Genomic DNA, 19,669 nt, shown 5'->3' on the forward strand with positions numbered 1-19,669 from the left:
AAATCATATCAAAGACGGAGTACATCGAGACGAAATACTAAACTTAGTACGGAATTATAATCCAAATAAAATAAAAACATCTGCTCTGAAGATAAGGATAGTGTTGACAGATCAACTTCCAATCCGCGGCGTGAAATTCATAAAGAGATTTCGGATTTCAAAACATACTTTCGCTTTGTAGATACAAATTACATATTAGTATGTAACGTTGCGCGCCTCCAACTTGCACGCAACCAAGGGGTGACTGTGAAAACTGTATAAAAGATAGAGTCTTGTGAAGGGTTTAAGTCCCTTTTTATTCAACGTAATAAATTACAATTGCGTGCTCTTGACGCTCGCAGACTGTGCCAACTCGGCAGTCAAATAAAAATAATAACCTGAAAAGAAACTAAAGACAAGACTCTAACTACGAGGCTCTCTAAAATAACTAACTCACCGCGTTTTACAATACCGCTGCTAATTCAGCAGACTTGAAGCTCACTTGGACGATTAACACTACTTCCCGCCAAGCACATAGGCCGAAACGCGGGGTTCTTCAATTTCTCGCTAACTACCTCCGCGCTCGTGAAGTAAGAATATCACACCGAACTCGTTTCCTTCCTATTTAAATCATAATACTTCCGCTGATAATTTGAATCCTTGCGCGTTCTACTAAAATTTACATATTCTGGCATTGGCAGTTCCAGGGGAAAGTAAGGCTTGACAGGAAAGATAGTTTAAACTTAAAATAAATGTTAGTTAAAATAAATATAAACCCTACATTTGCCGCTGCCAGAATTTGGAAAACTTGGAAGCAGGTCCTACAAACGACCTGTTGTAAGTTTCTCTAATTCTGAACTAACTGGCGAGAACCTCGTTTACACAGAAAAAATCTTATGTAACAAATTGTATACTACAATTCTGTTGCTCGTTATAAAGCTCTCTTCTTACAGCAACTTTTCCTGGACTTCATCAATCAATCTTGGTCTTTCCTTCCAGCATCTGGAAGGAATAAGTATCAGTATCTTTCTACATACATTATAATTTACACTTTCTTGACACAATAAATTTTTGTTTTTAAACGATTCGTTTTTCTTAGTTATTGCTTACTTCACATTCATTCAATTTTTCAAGCATTAATTTAACTTTACCCTGGCTCTCCACCGTGTGTGGTGTCAAACGGGAATATTGGTGTTTTAGTCTTACAACACTTCCCCTAACCACCATGATTTGTTAGAATTCAACGACCAAATAGACACACCTTACTCGACATTCTACAACTCAATGAGCTACTTTAATATTCTTAAAAATTCAAATGTAGGTGGAGAACCCTACAAAACACATTCATTCTAACTTCCCCCTCATTCATCTTTAAACATGCAGGCTTTCGCTCTAAAGCATGACTTTATCTGCAATTTAATACTTAAATTTTGACTTCATTGCTTTTAAGCATTCACTTTTAGCATCTACAATTTTATGCTTCTAGACTAAATTCTACTTTTACATAACATTCAAGTATTTACGTACATTTACAAAATTTTAATACATATGATTCTTACAATTTACCATAAAATGAATAAGAGAAAATAAATTTTTACTTTACTGAATCTTCGCCAAGCTGGCGGCACTGAAACTAAAATTCTTATTAATACAAGAATACGAAGTTATTTTTATCTTCGGCCAAATTTTGGCTTTAACATAACAGAATTAGTCTTTCGACCAACAGAAAATGCTTGTTTTTAGCTTTTACACTTAAAGAAAATAATACTTTTGCCTTAGCTAAATAAAGTAAAACAAAACTAAGTCTCAACCGAGACATATTGACTTTCGTCAAAACATAGAACTTCGTACTTATGCATAACATTTCGGAACAAAAGAGAAAAAAAAAATTTATAGAAGGTTTTAACTTATCTTTGAGTTTTCGATGCTTGAAACTCCGTCATTCGTTTTTGGCAGAATTGGTCCCAAGTTAGAGGTTTCATGGATGTTAATCTTCTCCTTACTGCCCTCCGAGTGTCGTCCACCTGACTTTTTCTTTTGCGTCCTCTACATGCTGGCCTCTTGGCGGAGTAATCGTCTGGTTGTTGGCATTTCCGTTTATCCCTGGGACGGCTGGTCTTGACGTCCTGCGGTCTGGAGTCCTTCTTGAATTTCTTCTGTTCGTCGTATTTTTGTGCCTCCTGTTGTCGTTTCAGTTTCCGGAACGGCGGCCTTGCTGGCACCTGACTCTGTGGCCGTGTGCGCGTTCTCCTTGATGTGTAATTTCTCCTGCTATCCTTTGTAGGTGGTGTTTTTCTCTTTACCACGGTTTCTTTACCCGGTGCATCTGTATTTTTGTTTTTCTTAAACGCTGGAGTTTGAAAATTATTTTTTCTTTTTGATACCGACGTCCAGGTTGTAGAAGTGCTAGGTCTCTCTTCAGTTCTCTGTTTCTTGGGTGGTGGAATAGTTGTTGTCTCTGGACCTTCTATTTCGTTTAGACTTGAGTCCTGCAAGAAACTTTTAAGGATTTCAAAATCATTTGGATTATAGTATTTTTTCACCTGGTCGGGACTTGCTTTACAGATTTCCCCTCTCTCGTTCTTAAGATATAAGACTACTCCTTTGATTTCCTGAATTACATAGGGGCCTTCAAACTTTGGAGCTAGCTTTGCCATAAAATTGTCTGGGGCACTTGATAAAGAAAATTTCCGCTTCAATACTTTATCTCCAACTTTAAAATCTGCTTCACGGCGTTTTCTATCGTAATATAGTTTCTGCCTATTTCTTGCCGTATCCGAGCTTTTAAGCGCCTGATCAATCAACTTTTGCACATCTTTTTGTTTAAACTCCTGCTCTCTTTGTTGCACAAAGAATAATTTATCTAAAGGCGTAATTAATTTTCGGCCTAAGAATAATTCTGCTGGAGTTTTTCCCGTAGTATCATGATTTGCCGTTCTTAAAGCATAAGCTAATTCATTTATGTAGCCATCCCAGCGCTTGTGATGTGTGCTCACGTAACTGCGAATTATTTTTACTATATTTTTATTAACTCTTTCTGCTATGTTAGCTTGTGGTCTATACGGAACCATTTTGATATGGCGTATGCCAAGTCCATTGCATATGTTTTCAAATATTTGACTAATGAATTGTTTTCCGTTATCGCTAATGACTTTTATCGGTGCACAGTATTTTAAAATGTATCTGTGTAAGAATGCATCTGCGACTGTTTTGGCTGACGCGCGTTTAAGTGGAACAATTTCTATCCATTTTGAAAAATGATCTACTAAAGAAAACGATTTTTATTTAACTCGCTCTGGGGAAAGGGACCAAGAAGATCTATGCCTAAAATTTCATTCGGAAATGTAGCGCGAATGCTATTTAAGTACCCGGCCGGGCTGTAATTAATATCATTTATTAACTGACATTGATTGCAGGACCTGACATACGCCGTTACTATTTTGTATAATTGCGGAAAATATACCGCCTCGCGTACCCTTTTTATAGTCTTTCTGACCCCTAGGTGGCCCGCTGTTTTTTCTTCGTGCAACTCCTTCAAAATGCTTAATCGAAGCGAGGCTGGGATGACTGGCTTATACTCAAGATTTTCGTTTGTTGTTTTCGTATAAAATAATAAATTATCTATTATTTCATAGTTTTTTGCTCTATTTCTTATCGCCTCGATATCTGTGTGCTCAAAGCTTTCGGGGTCTTTCAAATAAGCATAGATATTTCCAAATTCAGGATCAGCTTTCAGTTCAGTAATAACCGTATCTCTAGAATCTAAAATTTTTGAAGTCAACACAGCGCATTTAAGTTCATTTCCTTCATCGTCCAGTTTTATACGAGAAAGTGCGTCAGCTACATTGTTTTCCTTACCCGGTTTATATTTTATTGTGATATTATATTCTTGGAGTTTTAAAGCCCATCTTATTAACCTGGGCGTTAGGTTTTTCCCCGAGTAAAGTCTACCAACAGCCGCATGATCCGAAAAGACTGTTACTGGCGATTTGCCGAAATAAACTCGAAATTTGTGTACAGCCATTAATACGGCTAATGTTTCTCTTTCTGTAGCTGTATAATTCCTTTGTGTCTGATTCAACGTTTTACTAAAAAATGCCAGCGGATGGTTATTTTGCATAAGAACCGCATCCACCGCATAGTCTGACGCATCTGCTGCAATTTCCAGATTTTCGTCCCCCTCCGGGAATTTTAAAACAGGGGCATTAATAAGCGCTTCTTTTAATCTTTCAAAAGCTGTGTTAGCTTCCGCTGTCCACGTAAATTTAGCCCTTTTTCTTTTGATTACTAAGAGTGGTTCAACAATATTAGCGAAATCTTTTATGAAAGATCGATAGTAAGAACATAATCCAAGGAAAGAAGAAAGTTTTTTGGCGGTGTTGGGCGGTGGGAAATTCTTAATAGCTTTTATTTTTGAATCTTGCGTTTCTATACCCTTTTGCGAAATTTTATAACCGAGATATTTAAGTTCCTTAGTTGCGAACTTGCATTTTGAGGCGTTAATTGTAAGACCGGCCTCTTTTAATAATTTAAAAACTTGTTCGAGGTCATTAATGTGTTGTTCCAACGTACTACTCGTTATAATTATATCATCTAGATAAATTAAAGTTGATTTTCCTAGGACAGGCTTTAGAACAATGTCCATAGCTCTCTGGAATGTTGATGGGGCCCCACACAACCCAAAAGGCATGCGTAAAAATGCATAAGTGCCCGATTTTGTTATAAACGCAGTTTTATGTATATCTTCGGGTCTCATAGCTATTTGATAGTAGCCAGACGTTAAGTCCAAAGTAGACATATATCTTGTCGATTTGATCTGTCTAATGATCTCGTCTATAACCGGCAAAGGGTAAACTGGAAATTTGGTAATACTATTTAGTTTTTTGTAATCAATAGCAAACCTCCAAGCCCTTTTATCCGAAGGAGGAAACTCGTTCTTTTTCCTACATAGTACGACTGGACTCGCGTACTCACTATTTATGGGCGTTATTATTTTATTCTTTAACATCTCCTGAATATGTTCTTCGATGATTAAGTCTTTTTGTTTGTCATAACGGTATGGCTTAGTCTTACAAGGTTTTCCGGCATTTAATTGAATCTTGTGCGTCACTATTTGGCAGTTTCCTGGTTTTTCTGAAAACAAATGAGAAAAATTACTCACCACTTGCTGTATTGCTTTCCTTTCATGGTCATTCAGATGGCTACGGTCCACTTGAGGTGTCTCCACAGGTTCCACCACCCTCTGGTCCACCAACACCACGGAACTATCTTGAAAATTTAATTTGGCCCTCGCAGCCCTTAAAAACTCCATACCTAAAATAAGAGAGTGTTGCAGATCTTTCACCACAAAAATTAATACTTTGAGACTTTCCTCTTTTACCTGTAAGTTTAATGATAATTTCCCGATGCAGTGACATGTTTTTCCTTGCGCCGCTATAATTTCCGTATTTTTGGTTTTAAATAGTCGTACCCTATAAAAATTCTTTTTGAAGAAATTTTCACTCATAAAATTTCCTTCTGCTCCTGTATCGATGAGGGCTTCTACTGGTACATCGCCAACCAGGACTTGTATAATTGGTAGCTGTGAGTTTTTTACGATGACCGTATTTAAATGTCTATTTGAGGGTTTTTTTTAAAACTTCCGGGGTCTGGACCCTCCCTTTCACAGGCCCCTCTAGTCGTTTAAAGCTTTCCTTTCAATCTGTGTCTTCTGGGTACGAGGATGTTTATTTTCAAATTTTCTTTTTGGGCCTTGACCTTCGAGTTTCGATGCGTTAGCTTGATAGTTCTTTCCCCAATAAGAGCGATTTCCATTTCTGGTTTCCTCCTTTGAAGATTTCCTTCGGGTACTTTGAGAATATGTTTCCCCTCTCGCTTTTTCCGCTATTCTGCGATTTTGAAACTTCACCGCCAATTCGAAAAGCTCCTGCAATGTGCTTGGGTTTCTAATTTCAAAGTAGTCTTGAACAGCGGGTAACAATCTTGGTAATATTATTTCAATAATCTCCGCATCGGGTTTCTTTCCATACAGCATATCCGTTAGCTTGATTTTTCGTAGAATAAAGTCCGTCAATTCTGCTGTATCCCGTTGATAGAAACTATATAGTTCGGCTTCCAGCCGTGCGCGATCTTTCACTATGGGGAAGGCCTTTACTAACGATTTTTTGAAATTTTCAAATATATATGTCTGGCTGCCAAATTCCCCTAATAAAAATTTGCCTATGTTTTTCCACCATAGCGCGGCATGTCCTCTTAGTGCTGATGTGGCGATGGCAACTTTTTGTCTTTCAGGCACAGGGTAGAGCTGAAAGTGGTTTTCTAGACCTTCTAGAAATACCGCCACCGAATTTTTTCCGTCGAAATGGACGTTTGGCTTGATTGATGCTCTCAAAGTCTGGACCAGGTATCCAAATCCTTCTAACTGGCTTGTCATTTCTTGGTGTTGTCCAGCGGCTTCCATCCAATTTTCGGCCATTTCAGTTCGATAAGTGTTCAGGCGCCAAAATAACGTTGCGCGCCTCCAACTTGCACGCAACCAAGGGGTGACTGTGAAAACTGTATAAAAGATAGAGTCTTGTGAAGGGTTTAAGTCCCTTTTTATTCAACGTAATAAATTACAATTGCGTGCTCTTGACGCTCGCAGACTGTGCCAACTCGGCAGTCAAATAAAAATAATAACCTGAAAAGAAACTAAAGACAAGACTCTAACTACGAGGCTCTCTAAAATAACTAACTCACCGCGTTTTACAATACCGCTGCTAATTCAGCAGACTTGAAGCTCACTTGGACGATTAACACTACTTCCCGCCAAGCACATAGGCCGAAACGCGGGGTTCTTCAATTTCTCGCTAACTACCTCCGCGCTCGTGAAGTAAGAATATCACACCGAACTCGTTTCCTTCCTATTTAAATCATAATACTTCCGCTGATAATTTGAATCCTTGCGCGTTGTACTAAAATTTACATATTCTGGCATTGGCAGTTCCAGGGGAAAGTAAGGCTTGACAGGAAAGATAGTTTAAACTTAAAATAAATGTTAGTTAAAATAAATATAAACCCTACAAGTAAATATATATTGGAAATTCTATTTGACATAATCTTTCTAATCTATCATAATCTAATAATGACGTTTCTGCCCCCACCACTGCCGCAGAGCAGCATGAAATTGATAAACAGATTTCGGATTTCAAAACATACTTTCGCTTTGTAGTAAATATATATCGGAAATTCTATTTGACATAATCGAAAGTTCAAGCTTACTTTTATAAAATTGCTCTAACAGTCTGCAAAAAATAATAAGCCGGATCCAATTCGAAGATTAAGGAACAACGCAATCTGCAACATTAACTGAATTAGATAACTTTAGCTTAGCGTATAACTCCGTTAAACATTAAACGCGCATGCGCACAAACATATTCGCAGCCGTAAGGGTCTTACGCGCTCTCGTAAACGCCTGTGCGCATGCGTGAACGCGAAGCATGCGCAGAAAGTTTGTAGCTTTGAGGTCCGGATTATAGATCATTCCGGATTATGGGTGTCCGAATTAACGACTTTTGACTGTACTTGTTTCCTAAACGAGTATTTATTTATGCTAATTTTAGAATCTATGCGACAGAGTACTCATCTTCAAATATACATTAGTGTCAATAAGTTTAACTAGAAATTATTAAACATTTCTGGGAACTTGAAACTTGGAAGGTTTAATTTTAAAATTTCCATTTCAACACAATATCTAAACAAATTTAAAATAAGAATTCATAGTAGCACAAACTCGAAAAATAAAAATGCAAAAGGGAAAACATACAAAATTATAAAAATTATTCTCCTTTTACAGAAACTCTAATTCAGAACTCATCAGGAGAAAATGAATTAAAGCTTCATAATAGTCGATTAATACGTTCTGAAAACATATTTCGTTGTCCTGGTTCATTTGATATCTAAAACCGTAAAAAGAATCAATTAAATTTTCATTTAAGACATTAACATTCATATAAAACCGAAAAATTGAATCTGAAATGTACGAGAATTTTCTCTACACGCTTTCGAAACACTTGGAAAAAAGAATAAAACATAACATTGTGCCAAATTGACTACTCAAAAAAAAATCATAAAACTTTTCATTATGCAAATTGACCTTTCAAAAAAAAAAAAATTGGTTTAAAGCCATCATATGCAAATCCGAAATTCAAAAGCAATTACAAAATAAAGAGCAAAGCAAATGTACTTTAAACCAAATTGTCATTTAAACAACACTCAAAAATTGGGTGATCCCCGATTTTGCTAAACTAAACTTCTAATACCAAGATACGAAAACTTTTCATAGAGATTTCTATTTTATTTTTCATACTTTTGTCATTAAATTAATTATAAAGATAAAAAGAAAATTAATAGGGTTTAATTTATAATCAATGTAAAAACAGGAAAATCTGAGGTCTTTCATGATAATTCATAGAAACTAAATAGTGTTAAAGTAGGTCCATTATGTCGATTGATATGCATTAATATCATTTATTGTCTTGCGGCTTAATTTTAGAAAACATCTGTTAAACGAATTACTCTTGGCTTGAAGAAAGGTATTCTGATAAGGATATGTATGAATTCGAAACAGAAGTTGTTTTTCAGGAGAAAAGATTGCAGATGAAATAGTTCACATATTCTGTGTATATTGTCTAAGAGATGATGCAAACATGATTTTTTTTTTTTTTTTAAAGTTCTTGATATGTATTTTTAATGTCTAATGTCTTCGAACTGCAAATTCATCGGCAAATCTGAACTCCAATAATTCAAAACATAAACAATTCGTTTAACAAACGAAATAAGTGTCTAAAATTATTGAAAACTTTATATTAATGCTTTTCGTGTTTTATTGCATACATTTAAAATATTTTTGAAACATTCTTATTTGAGAATTTAATTATACGGCTTAGAAACAATGAAAACTATACTGCAGCATAAATTGTAATTGACAGGAAAGTAATGCAATACATTAATATTAAGATTATTATTAATTGTCAATTTTTGTGCTTATGTATGTTTAAATATCTGTAATTCCATTATCTTCGGTTTTTATAGCTGTAATTCTGCCTAAAATACAAATTTTTCTTATGTCCTTTCATTCTTTTATTGCTCACCAACGGCCGAGCGCTGTACACTGGTAGTTCGGTGCGAGGTTCGAATCCCGCAAACGGGCTGGCTGCATGGGTGTTTTCGTGGTTTTCCCCATGTGTAACGTGTATACGAGCCAGTTTCCCTTAAAACGTCCTCCACGAAGACATCCCTCCCTTTAGGCAGATAGCCCTCGTGTGCTTTGCCATAATTAAATAATCCAATCCAATCCATTCTTTTATCATTAAATTAAAGTGTTTATTTCTGTATACTCTAAATTTGCATTATCCTTGAATTTTAAAATGATACCAAAAACTAAACCTAAATATGAAGCAATATTAAATTCGATAACAGGTGTAAAAGTCAAAAAAATATAAATTCCAAATTGCCCGAGATATGTTTTTGCTTGTATATGTGTGTTTATTATGTAAATGTGTGTATTCAATATCTTTTTTTCTTTTGTCGTTCACATCCTATCTTACTAATTTTCTTACTTTTCATTTGTTTCAATATTCATATAAGTTTTACGATTTGCTTATTATTTCTTTATATACCATTAGTTTTAAAATTAAAACATACCTTTTAATTTTACATTTTATTTGATTTTAATTATTCCTTGTTTTATTTTTGTAATCATTTTTCATTCACTGTTCTTGATGGCTTACAGTAGGACTCTGACACCTTTAGTTCCTAAATTAAGCCCAGGTTTAATAAATATCATAGTGCATAATTTTAACCTTTAAATACTTGTATGTTTTTTCGGATTATCTCGGCAAAGATTAATCACACAGAAACTACATACATTACATAAGCTAGTTAATCAGAAACTTATTGTAATGAATTTTTACATTAATCCTTCCAGATTTTAGTTCAGGAAATTAATATAATAAAAACATTTAAAAAAGTAAAATGAATTTTATCTGAATTAATGCTATATTAAAAATAAAAATTAATATAGCATTAATTCAGAAAAAATCTGAAAAGCTTCAGATTTTAAATTACGTTTAAAGGGGCGTTTTTTTAACGTTTTGTGTGTTACCTTTATTTATTAAATATCATGTTTTTTACACTTAAACCATAAAATTCAGTTTAACAGCAATGTCGCAAAATAATTTTAAAATCAGCATATCTTTAGAATTTCCGATACACAGTTCCGCGCGATTTTTTTTCCTCGTAGAGTGTTGCCATTGCTCACTTTTAAATCGGTGAGTTTGTTAATCAAAAATTCGTTAAAGTTTTACACAATATGAAATAGATAATAAAACAAATTCCAAATTTGGGCTTCCAGATGCCCATATTCGGGTGGAAACGTACGTTATTCAAAATTGAATGGCTCTAGGTACCGTTGTTTTATCCCAATGCAAGAAATATAGATACGTTTAGGAAGATTCTTCCGTATTTAATTTCATTAAATATAACACAGGGCGATAATATTGGGTGGCAACAATTTGAAAAGTGAATCGGACATTTATAGTGAACCAACGCAAAATGCCGAAACAAAAATAATAGTCCGACAGAGCAAATTGCACGTTTTTTGGACTAAAAATTAATTTATTTTGCATAATTTTTATTCGTTAAATATTTATACTGGTTGCAATAATCATTTTCACAAGCATATTACTCTCTCCTGATAGTATAAACAATAAATTGTAAAAATTTAAATTTGATCAATCTTAGCTACATTTGCGCTAGATTTTTCACATTAAAAGTTCTAAATTTTTAGCCCAAAAAGGCTATTAATTTCGTTTTGGCATTTTGCGTTGGTTCACTATAAATATCGTTTCACTTTTAAAATTGTTGCCACTAAATATTACAGCCCTGTGTTATATTTAAAGAAATAAAATAATGAAAAATCTGCATAAACGTATCTATATTTCTCGCATTGGGGTAAAACCACGGTACCTAGAACCATCCAATTTTGAATCATGTAATCTTGCACCAAATATGGGCATCTGGAAGCCTGAACTTGGAATTTGAAATTTGTTTTATTATCGATTTCATATTTTATAACTCTTTAACGTGTTTTTGATTAAGATACTCAACGATTTCAAAGGAAGCAATAAAAATTTTGTACGGGGGAAAAAAAAAAAAAAAAAATTATCGCTAGTGCGCGAGACTGTGTATCGGAAATTCTAAAGATATGCTCATGCGATATTGCCATTGAATTTAATTTAATGGTTTAAGCGGGAAGAACATGATATTTAATAAATAAAAGTAGCACACGAAACTTTAAAAAAATGCCCCTTTGGGCGTAACGTAAAACATGAAAGCTTTCAGATTTTTTTGTAAACTTCGTATGAACTAATTTTGCCCCTCTAGCCGTTTACTTGCAGTAAGTTTCTCACTGGCTTTACCCTTGTCTTGTTTCTAGTTTGATTATTCATTTTTTTTTTTCATTATTTATTTATTTCATGGATAACTTATATGGCGCTCCCTCCCCCGAATCATAGCACAGAAGCAGAATATTTTGTCTGATTGGTTAATTAAGTAGAAATTTTTAAAGTTAATTGCTCTTATTCTATTATTTTCATCTTATTCAGTGTTTTATTGCCAATAAAATAACGTTACAGAAAGAGCCATTTTTTTTACAAATTCTGCAAAATTTTTTAAAGGTTTAAACAAAAAGTAAATAAAAATTAACACAAATCATTGTTTACATTTTAATTTTTTTTTTATTTGTGAAGGAAATTTACTCTGTATTATTATAGCTTGCTAAAAATATTTATTCTAGTTTCTTATGGCATTTGGCGTCATCCTCGGCAGACAAAATTTAAAATTTCTTGTCTCAGTTGCTATTTGGCATGATATACTCATTCATGTAAACCACACGAGTAAATTCTGCAAAGTATAAAGACGAATCTGCAGTCAGCTGTCGGAGCTCTGCAGAATGAGAAAACATATTTAGAAAGTTGTAGAAGTGTTAATAATAATTTAATAATTTAAATAATAATTTAATAGATTTCATCTCCGAAGAAAATTAAATGGCAGAAACATTAGAAATCTACCTTTCCTTTAGCCAGTCCATCATACCCTAAGGCGACGTAGATTGTTTGGGTACGAGGCTTCATATGAAAACATACTAAGTGTTGGAAGAGGAATTTAAAGTAGAACTGTATTTCTACACGTTAGACATTGCTATTCGTTCTGTAGAAGAAAGATTTGAACTTACTCGGGAATACAGAGCATACTATGGTGCAGTTTCCTGTTTGACGTAAGTACCCTCAAACATCTTTCAGAGAACTTTTGAATAGACGCAAAGACTAGAAATTGAAACTCACAAATAAACATTCGAGTAATCTGAACGCTTCGGAACTTTGTGATGAACTGGAAGATCTGTCAAAATACATCGTTCCTGGAGCGGAGCCCCTTGTCATTTTAAAATATGTATAAAATCTTGAATGTTTTCCAAATATACTGGAGTGGAACTTCGAATTTTGCTGTCCTTTCCTATAACAGTTGCAAGTGGAGAGAGATATTTTTCAAAATTAAAATACATACAAACTTGTTTAAGATCTTCTATGACGGAGACTAGGCTGACAAATCGTGCTCTAATTTCTATAGAGCAAGATACACCTAAAGAAATTTATCTTTCTGACTATGTTCGAGAGTTTTCGGAAATGAAGGCAAGGAGCTTTCATAAAATTATAGCTAATACAGTCAAAAGTCGTTAATCCGGACTCGTCGGGACTTCGGCGATTCCGGATTATCGATTTTTCCGGATTATAGATCATCAGTTTAAATCTCGTAAGACGGCATGCAGAAATTCTAAAATTAAAAATATGAAACCGTAATTTATGAAATAAAGAACAATTATGATCTAAAGGGTATCAAAATTTTCAAAAAGAAAAAGCTTAATATTTATTTGTTTACTTTATTAAACATTTCTTTCAATGTAAGTTGTTTAAGTTTTGCTTCGTTTCATGTGATAATATTTTCTCTTTAATTCTATTAAACAGACATAATTTCTTGTTCAGTTACAAAGTTCCGCCGTTCAAGTCCTATAATTGCTGTGTCAAGAACACCGACTAATTTGTCAATCGAAATTTTTTTGTTTTCAATAACCTCTGTGTCACTTTTCTTCGCTATCGGAAGCGAATTATAATGACGAGGAAGTTGTTTTAAATCATATCAAAGACGGAGCATATCGAGATGAAATACTACATTTGGTAAGGAATTATAAGCCAAATAAAATAAAAACATCTGCGCTGAAGATAAGGATAGTGCTGACAAATCAACTTCCAATTCATTAGGCGCCCGCCGCCGAGCAGCGTGAAATTGATAAACAGATTTCGGATTTCAAAACATACTTTCACTTTAGATCCTTTACATATTAACAAATATATATCGGAAATTCTATTTGATATAATCGAAAGTTTAAGCTTACTTTTATAAAATTGCTCTTACAGTCTGCAAAAAATAATAAGCCGGATGCAATTCGAAAATTAAGGAACAACGCAATCTTCAACATTAACTGAAATAGATAATTAGATAATTTTAGCTTATACTTCCATTATACATAAAATGCGCACGCGAAAACGTATTCTGCACTTGCGCACACTCATATGCGCAGTCGTAAAAGGTCTTACGCGCACGCGTGAACGCCTCTGCGCATGTGTCAACGTGGCGCATGCGCATAAAGTTTTTAGTTTTGATGTCCGGATTATGGATCATTCCGAATTATGGGTGTCCGAATTAACGACTTTTGACTGTATTATAAAATAAAAGTTGTTACCCTGGTAAAAAAATCATTCAAAAATAAATATTTTCACATATTTTGGCGCAATTGAAAAATATGCCTATTTTTCAGTCTTGTAGATTCCTTTACTTCTGACGAAGAGGGACCTAAACCTGCTTGCCCTAGAAATTGTTTGAGATCTTAACATAAATCTACACCCAACTTAAGGTTATTGTGTTACTAATTTTGTTTCACACGGCGTGTTTCTCTTCTATTTTCACAGAATATATTGTTTTCAATGTTTTATAATATAACCAGTTATTTAAGTTTGCTAAATTAAGCGAAAAAAACTTAGATTGCTGCAGATTTTATATAAAAATTCAAAACATATTTTTATGTAAAACCTCTTGGATTTTATATAAAAATCTCCGTAAAACTAAGCTTTCTTACTTTTCTTAATGCTATACTTTACGTGACATGTTCCTTTTTTTTTATATAGACTTATTCATTTATTATCAGTATGTATCTCAGTGACAGGAGAGAAATGTCTGTCTCTCGCACACACAAAAAAAGTCTTAAATAACTGATTAAAATCATCTGATATCAAATACCCAGACTAAAGCAAATTTCACAGTTGATCAAGGGAAAATATTTTCCTTTTTATTCTTTCTTCATGTCACGTACCTTTCAACTGGTTCCCTAAGGATGTGCTTTTATTTTTTAACAAATAATCCAGATGTAATAAAATTCATCATAAAAACACTGGCTCGTGAAATCCTTGATTTTTTTTAACTTTTTAAAAATTTTAATTTTAATTTTTATTTTTAAGCACATTAAATTTATTGAGGGGGGCCCAGGAAAAATTTTTGCATAGAGGTCCAAGAGTTCTAGTTACGCCACTGTATATATGTATATGTTATGTCTAAAATTTGTCATTGCCTGAAAATGGGCAGTAATATATAACATAAATATGTATATTAGTGTGTTGTAATGTTGTGTACAGTATTCATGTATCAACTGTTAAATTAAGTTACATAAAGAGCATCTTAAAGAAGGTTAATTCATTACAATCTCTTGGTGATTTATTGATTTTTTTTTACAAGATAAAATGAATAGCAAAATAGTAAGTACAAGTATTATTTTAGTTTAATTATACTATGTATATGTTTAATACTTTTTGGTGCGCAATTAGTTTTTGTGTAATTTTGTGTCCGCGTGTTGTTCAGCTTTTTTTTTTGCCAACTTGCACTTTCATGCCTAAGCAGTGATTTGGGAAAAAAAAAAAAAAAAAGATTAAGTTATTTAACATATTTTGTTTCTTGTATTTAGCTTATTTGCAGAGTATTGGCAGGTACTTGAGAAGCAACAAGTACCAAAATGTTTTTAAGTAACGTTTTTTGTAAACTGCACGCTGATATTTACTATATTTTATCAAATAGATATTTTTTATTATTTATATTTTTACAGTGCCTTATTTTATTGTGGGAAATATAATTTTAATGACATTGTTATTTTTAATTCTTACTTTAGGTTGAATATAGTAAAAGGGAAATCAGAGATCTCTTAAATACAATAAAAGGTGGCAACAGATCCAAACAAGGACAAAAGTTTGTAACTGATTTAAAGGGAACAATTTCTTCATTTGGAATTGTTGGTGTGTAAAATATTTATTTTATTTATATTTATGGTCATTTAACTGTTATGTAATGGAGATCATGCGATTTTGTGAAAATCGTGCAACTTTCTTACAACTGCGTGATACATATTGGGATAATCACTTATTCTATGAACACTGTAGAATAGAACTCCAATAATCTACAACTGCTTAATCCTAAACTTGCAGAGTAGGAGAATATTTTGAGTTCATTAGTAGTGTCATGAGCTCCGAGATTAGCTTGAGCACAATCGAACCGAGTCAGGAGTTGTACTTTATTGCTTTCCCGTGAAGCTGTCTTCACCGTTGCAGTCTGGGGGGCTGTGTGCTTATAGTTTTAGTGTATTTATGGTAGTTTTTGACAGCTGTAAACGTGTGTCTAGGACTCTCCTTTGAACTAATACTGACGAATAAATTATGTTTTGAGTCTTCATCAAGTATTGTCATCGATCACTCCAAATCCATGAGCTCATAGAACGCAACAATATGTATGTATGTAAGTATATACAGTTGATTCCAGTTAATCAGACCACATCCAGAAGCGATCGTTTTGGTCCTAATAAGCGTCTGGTCTGATTACACGAACATGTTCTATGTTGTAAGACGGGATGTGCTATATGTAGCAAACAGTAAATGTACATGTAAATCATGCACTAAAATGTAATTATGAACTTTATGGTTGGTACACATATGGCAACATCTTACAAGCATACATGCACAAACAAGAAATACAGTCGAACTTTTTTCATTGATAAAATTAATTTAGAAACAAATTCTAAAAAACAATCTCCACGATACTCAATAAGCAAAGCACAATAAAAACAATTTCTTACCAAGTATCTTATCTCTTAAGTTCCAATCAAGATTTGAAGAACTTATCCAAAGTGATTTGATGCGTTCTGTTGATGGATTGCACATGAATGAAATCGCTACAAACATCTAATGCAGCAGGGACTGCCTTCGTTTCCATCCTGCATGAAATGCCGATGCAAAGTTTCAATGCATTTCCTTGCATCCTGTGTTGTCACTTGCACCAACTTATTAGTGGCATCATCATCATCATCACTTTCTTGGTCTTCCAATGCTGTCGTGTGTTTTGCTGCAACTTGAGCAACGATTGCAGCGTCGTAATCTTCATTTTCATCGTAGCATTGAAGCTCATTCTCAATGGATAAAAATTCTCCTTAATTCTGTACCTGTCGAAGTTCCACATGTAAATCATCATCTTCACTTTCAATGAGCATGTCCGCATCCATCTCCAAAACGAAGTGCAGTGAGAAAAACAGTTCTGAATTGTCTCACTGCTCACTTTTCGCCAGCTGTCGGCCACAAATGTTGCTTGTAAGATGTTGACCTTTGACTTCACTGGCTTTTGATGATGAGGTCAGAAAACTTTCTTCAATTGCTTCAAGGATGTAATTAACCAATGTTGCACGATAAAGAGTCTTCAAATTTTTTATGATGCCCATGTCCATTGGCTGAACCAAAGCTGTGGTCCTGGGAGGTAGAAATTCCAGTTGGATGTTCATCAAGCAATCTAAACGAGGATGTGCTGCACAGTTGTCAAGAAGAAGCAGCACTTTTCTCGACTGGCGTAGAAGCTGTCTGTCCCAATCCTTTCAGCCATTCTTTAAAAAGTTCAGAGGTCATCCACACCTTTCTGTTCGCATGATACACAACTGGTAAACTCTCCATCCCAAGTCCTTTAAAGCAACAAGGCTTAGTGCTTTTTCCTGTAACCAACAGCTTCCTCTTGTCCGTTTCTGACATGTTTGAGCAGCACAAAACAGTTATGCAATCCATTCCTTTTTTGGAGCCAGAGAGTGCAACATGTTTGTAATTTGACGAGCTGTCCGGTGTAGCACGATAATACAGCCCAGTCTCATCAGCATTGTAGATGTCATCTGCTGAAAAATTTTCAAGAAACTCGGGCAGTTTTGTTGATTTCCATTCTTCAGCATTTGCAATATCAGCACTTTCTTTCTCTCTATGTGCTTTCTTGAATTTTATGTTATATCTAGATTTCCATCGAGACAACCAACCGTCCGTAGCTTTAAAGTCATCGCGGCCCAGCAATTGAGCGATTTCTGCTTTGCATTTTAACATTGGGCCGTTTACTCGCACAAATCATCCAATAACAATGGCAAACCATTCATTAAGGGCCTCATCGACATCTGGGTCCCTGCCTTCACGCTTCCGTTTTTTTTAAGTTCCTCCTCATCCTTCACATCGTGCCCATTCTTCTCGCAGCTCATTCTCTTGTTTTATCAAGTGTGAAATTGTAGTCTTTGCCAATACGGTTATTTCCACCGACCGACGCTGACTAGTGTTTCGTGGTTGTTGCTTGATCTTATCCAGGAAACCAATTTTTTTCAGCTAACGTCAAGACCCGTCGTGGCATTTTGGCAGGGGAGACAAGACATGCGTGCAGTTCACTGACTAAAGTGGTCTGAAGAAACCTTACTGTTTCGGGTTCAAGATGTTGAGGTCAAGAGAGAGATAAAATGCTCGCCATTCAAAGGATGAAATGATAGCTTTCTTGTGTAAACTTTAATCATGATTGACAGGCGGGAATTCCTTTCAGGTGAAGCCGAACACTCTAATGTTCATTTACTCGAAACTCAGAGGCACAGGTCAAAGAAAAGTCAAAGAAAATGGTGTGCGTGTTCACCTCCCACCGGTTTTGCTTTTGTCATGTACTTTAAGGAATTTCTGACCTTTGATAAAGACCTAGGGAGCCGCAACTACAGTTCCTCCCATATGTCGCAGACCACCTGTACATCCACTGTACGCGACCGATTTAGGGCTTCTGTTTCTTATTTGCTCTCACTTTTTTTGGTCTGATTAAATGGAATTTTGGTCCAAATAAGCAAATAATATTAGGCTTATGTACATAGGATTTGTTTCGGTTCTTCAGGATTTGGTCTGAAAAAGCGGCTGGTCTGATTATCCGATGGTCCAATTAACCGGATTCGACTGTACTGCCTTGCCAGAAGGTTAATAACTTAATATAACTTATAACAGAAGGTTAATAATGCCAGAAAGTTATTTAATATTTTCTGCCCATGCTGTTTTTATCGTAGGCACAGATTGAGAATTTCAGCAAGTGTTTTTTCTTTATATGTAAATCTTTACTTTTGGAGGTATATCCAGCATCTTCTAATTTTAATTTTGAATTTATGGTGTTAACAAATATAAAAAAAATTATTTGTCCATTATGTTTTCAGATATTACATTTCATCATAAATATATTTTGTAGCTGGTGCGTTTGCATTTCACCACTCTGCCAGCTTGGTGTTAGATGAACTAACTGTCGTAGCCTTGAGCCTGACTTTGTATCTCAGAGAAGGTGTAGATGTATGTAACTGTGTAGTGGCTTTGCAAAGTGCCAAGCAGATGCTCACCAGTGGCCGAGTAGTAACACTGATGCTGAACACTGGTAATTTGGTCTAGGGTTTGAACTTTGGTGGCTGGCTGTGTGGCATTTTTGGTGATTTTTCTCTATGCGTAACATGTATATGACCCACTTTCCCTAAAAAGTCCTCCACAAAGGCATCCCTCCTCTTAGGCAGATAGCCTTCGAGTGCTTTGCCATAGTTAAATAAACCAAAGCAGACCAAATCTACATGCTAATTAAAAATTTCTCGTAATGGGTTGGTGAAGCAGAAAGAGGGGTAGGAGACCCTCTTTCTGTAGGCCAGCCAAATACCAAAGGAGCATATTTGGCATTGTATGCTTTTTGAGTTTCGCAAGGGTAGTAACGCAACAGTTGCAACCTAAAGCATTTGCGATGTTTACCCATGTGCATTAGACGCTCATAAATGCCAAAGATGGTTTTTTAAGTTCAAATCTCGTAATTTTGATCTCTCTGACTCCTATCGATCAGGAAGACCAACAACATTAGAGAACGATATGCTAAGGGCAGAAGCGAAAGCAAATTCATATCAAACACCCTTAACCTACCTTGGTCGGCCATCCAAGAACATTTAAAGCAGATTAGAAAAATAAGCAGAGCAGGTGTTTGGGTCCCCTATAATCTGTCTGAAGAGAACAAAGCCAACCGATCCATCATACGCAATGGAACCATACAGAACCATTTTTTGATCCTTTGATTACTGGACACGAAAAAGGAGTCCTATATGATAATCCAAAACGCAAAAGGCAGTGGCTCTCTCAAAATGAAAGGGGTTTGCATCCCGAAAAGGTTCTTCTGTGCGTTTGGTCGAATATTCGCGGAATTGTTCATTTTGAATTCC

At 34.9% G+C, this 19,669-nt stretch overlaps 1 protein-coding gene across 2 annotated transcripts in view; it reads left to right on the forward strand.

The window, feature by feature from the left end:
* FIG4 (polyphosphoinositide phosphatase FIG4) overlaps nucleotides 1-19,669 on the forward strand; it is a 136,075-nt gene that overhangs the window by 23,520 nt on the left and 92,886 nt on the right. For both annotated transcript variants that reach the window (XM_085821610.1, XM_085821614.1), the window contains exon 3: nucleotides 15,290-15,413. In XM_085821610.1, the coding sequence (XP_085677736.1) occupies nucleotides 15,290-15,413 (124 nt within the window). The remainder of the gene's footprint in view (nucleotides 1-15,289; nucleotides 15,414-19,669) is intronic.

The sequence above is a fragment of the Stegodyphus dumicola genome, chromosome 1 (genome assembly GCF_044657685.1).
Source record: "Stegodyphus dumicola isolate Sdum_Otavi_A_Nest chromosome 1, ASM4465768v1".
NCBI lineage: Eukaryota > Metazoa > Arthropoda > Arachnida > Araneae > Eresidae > Stegodyphus > Stegodyphus dumicola.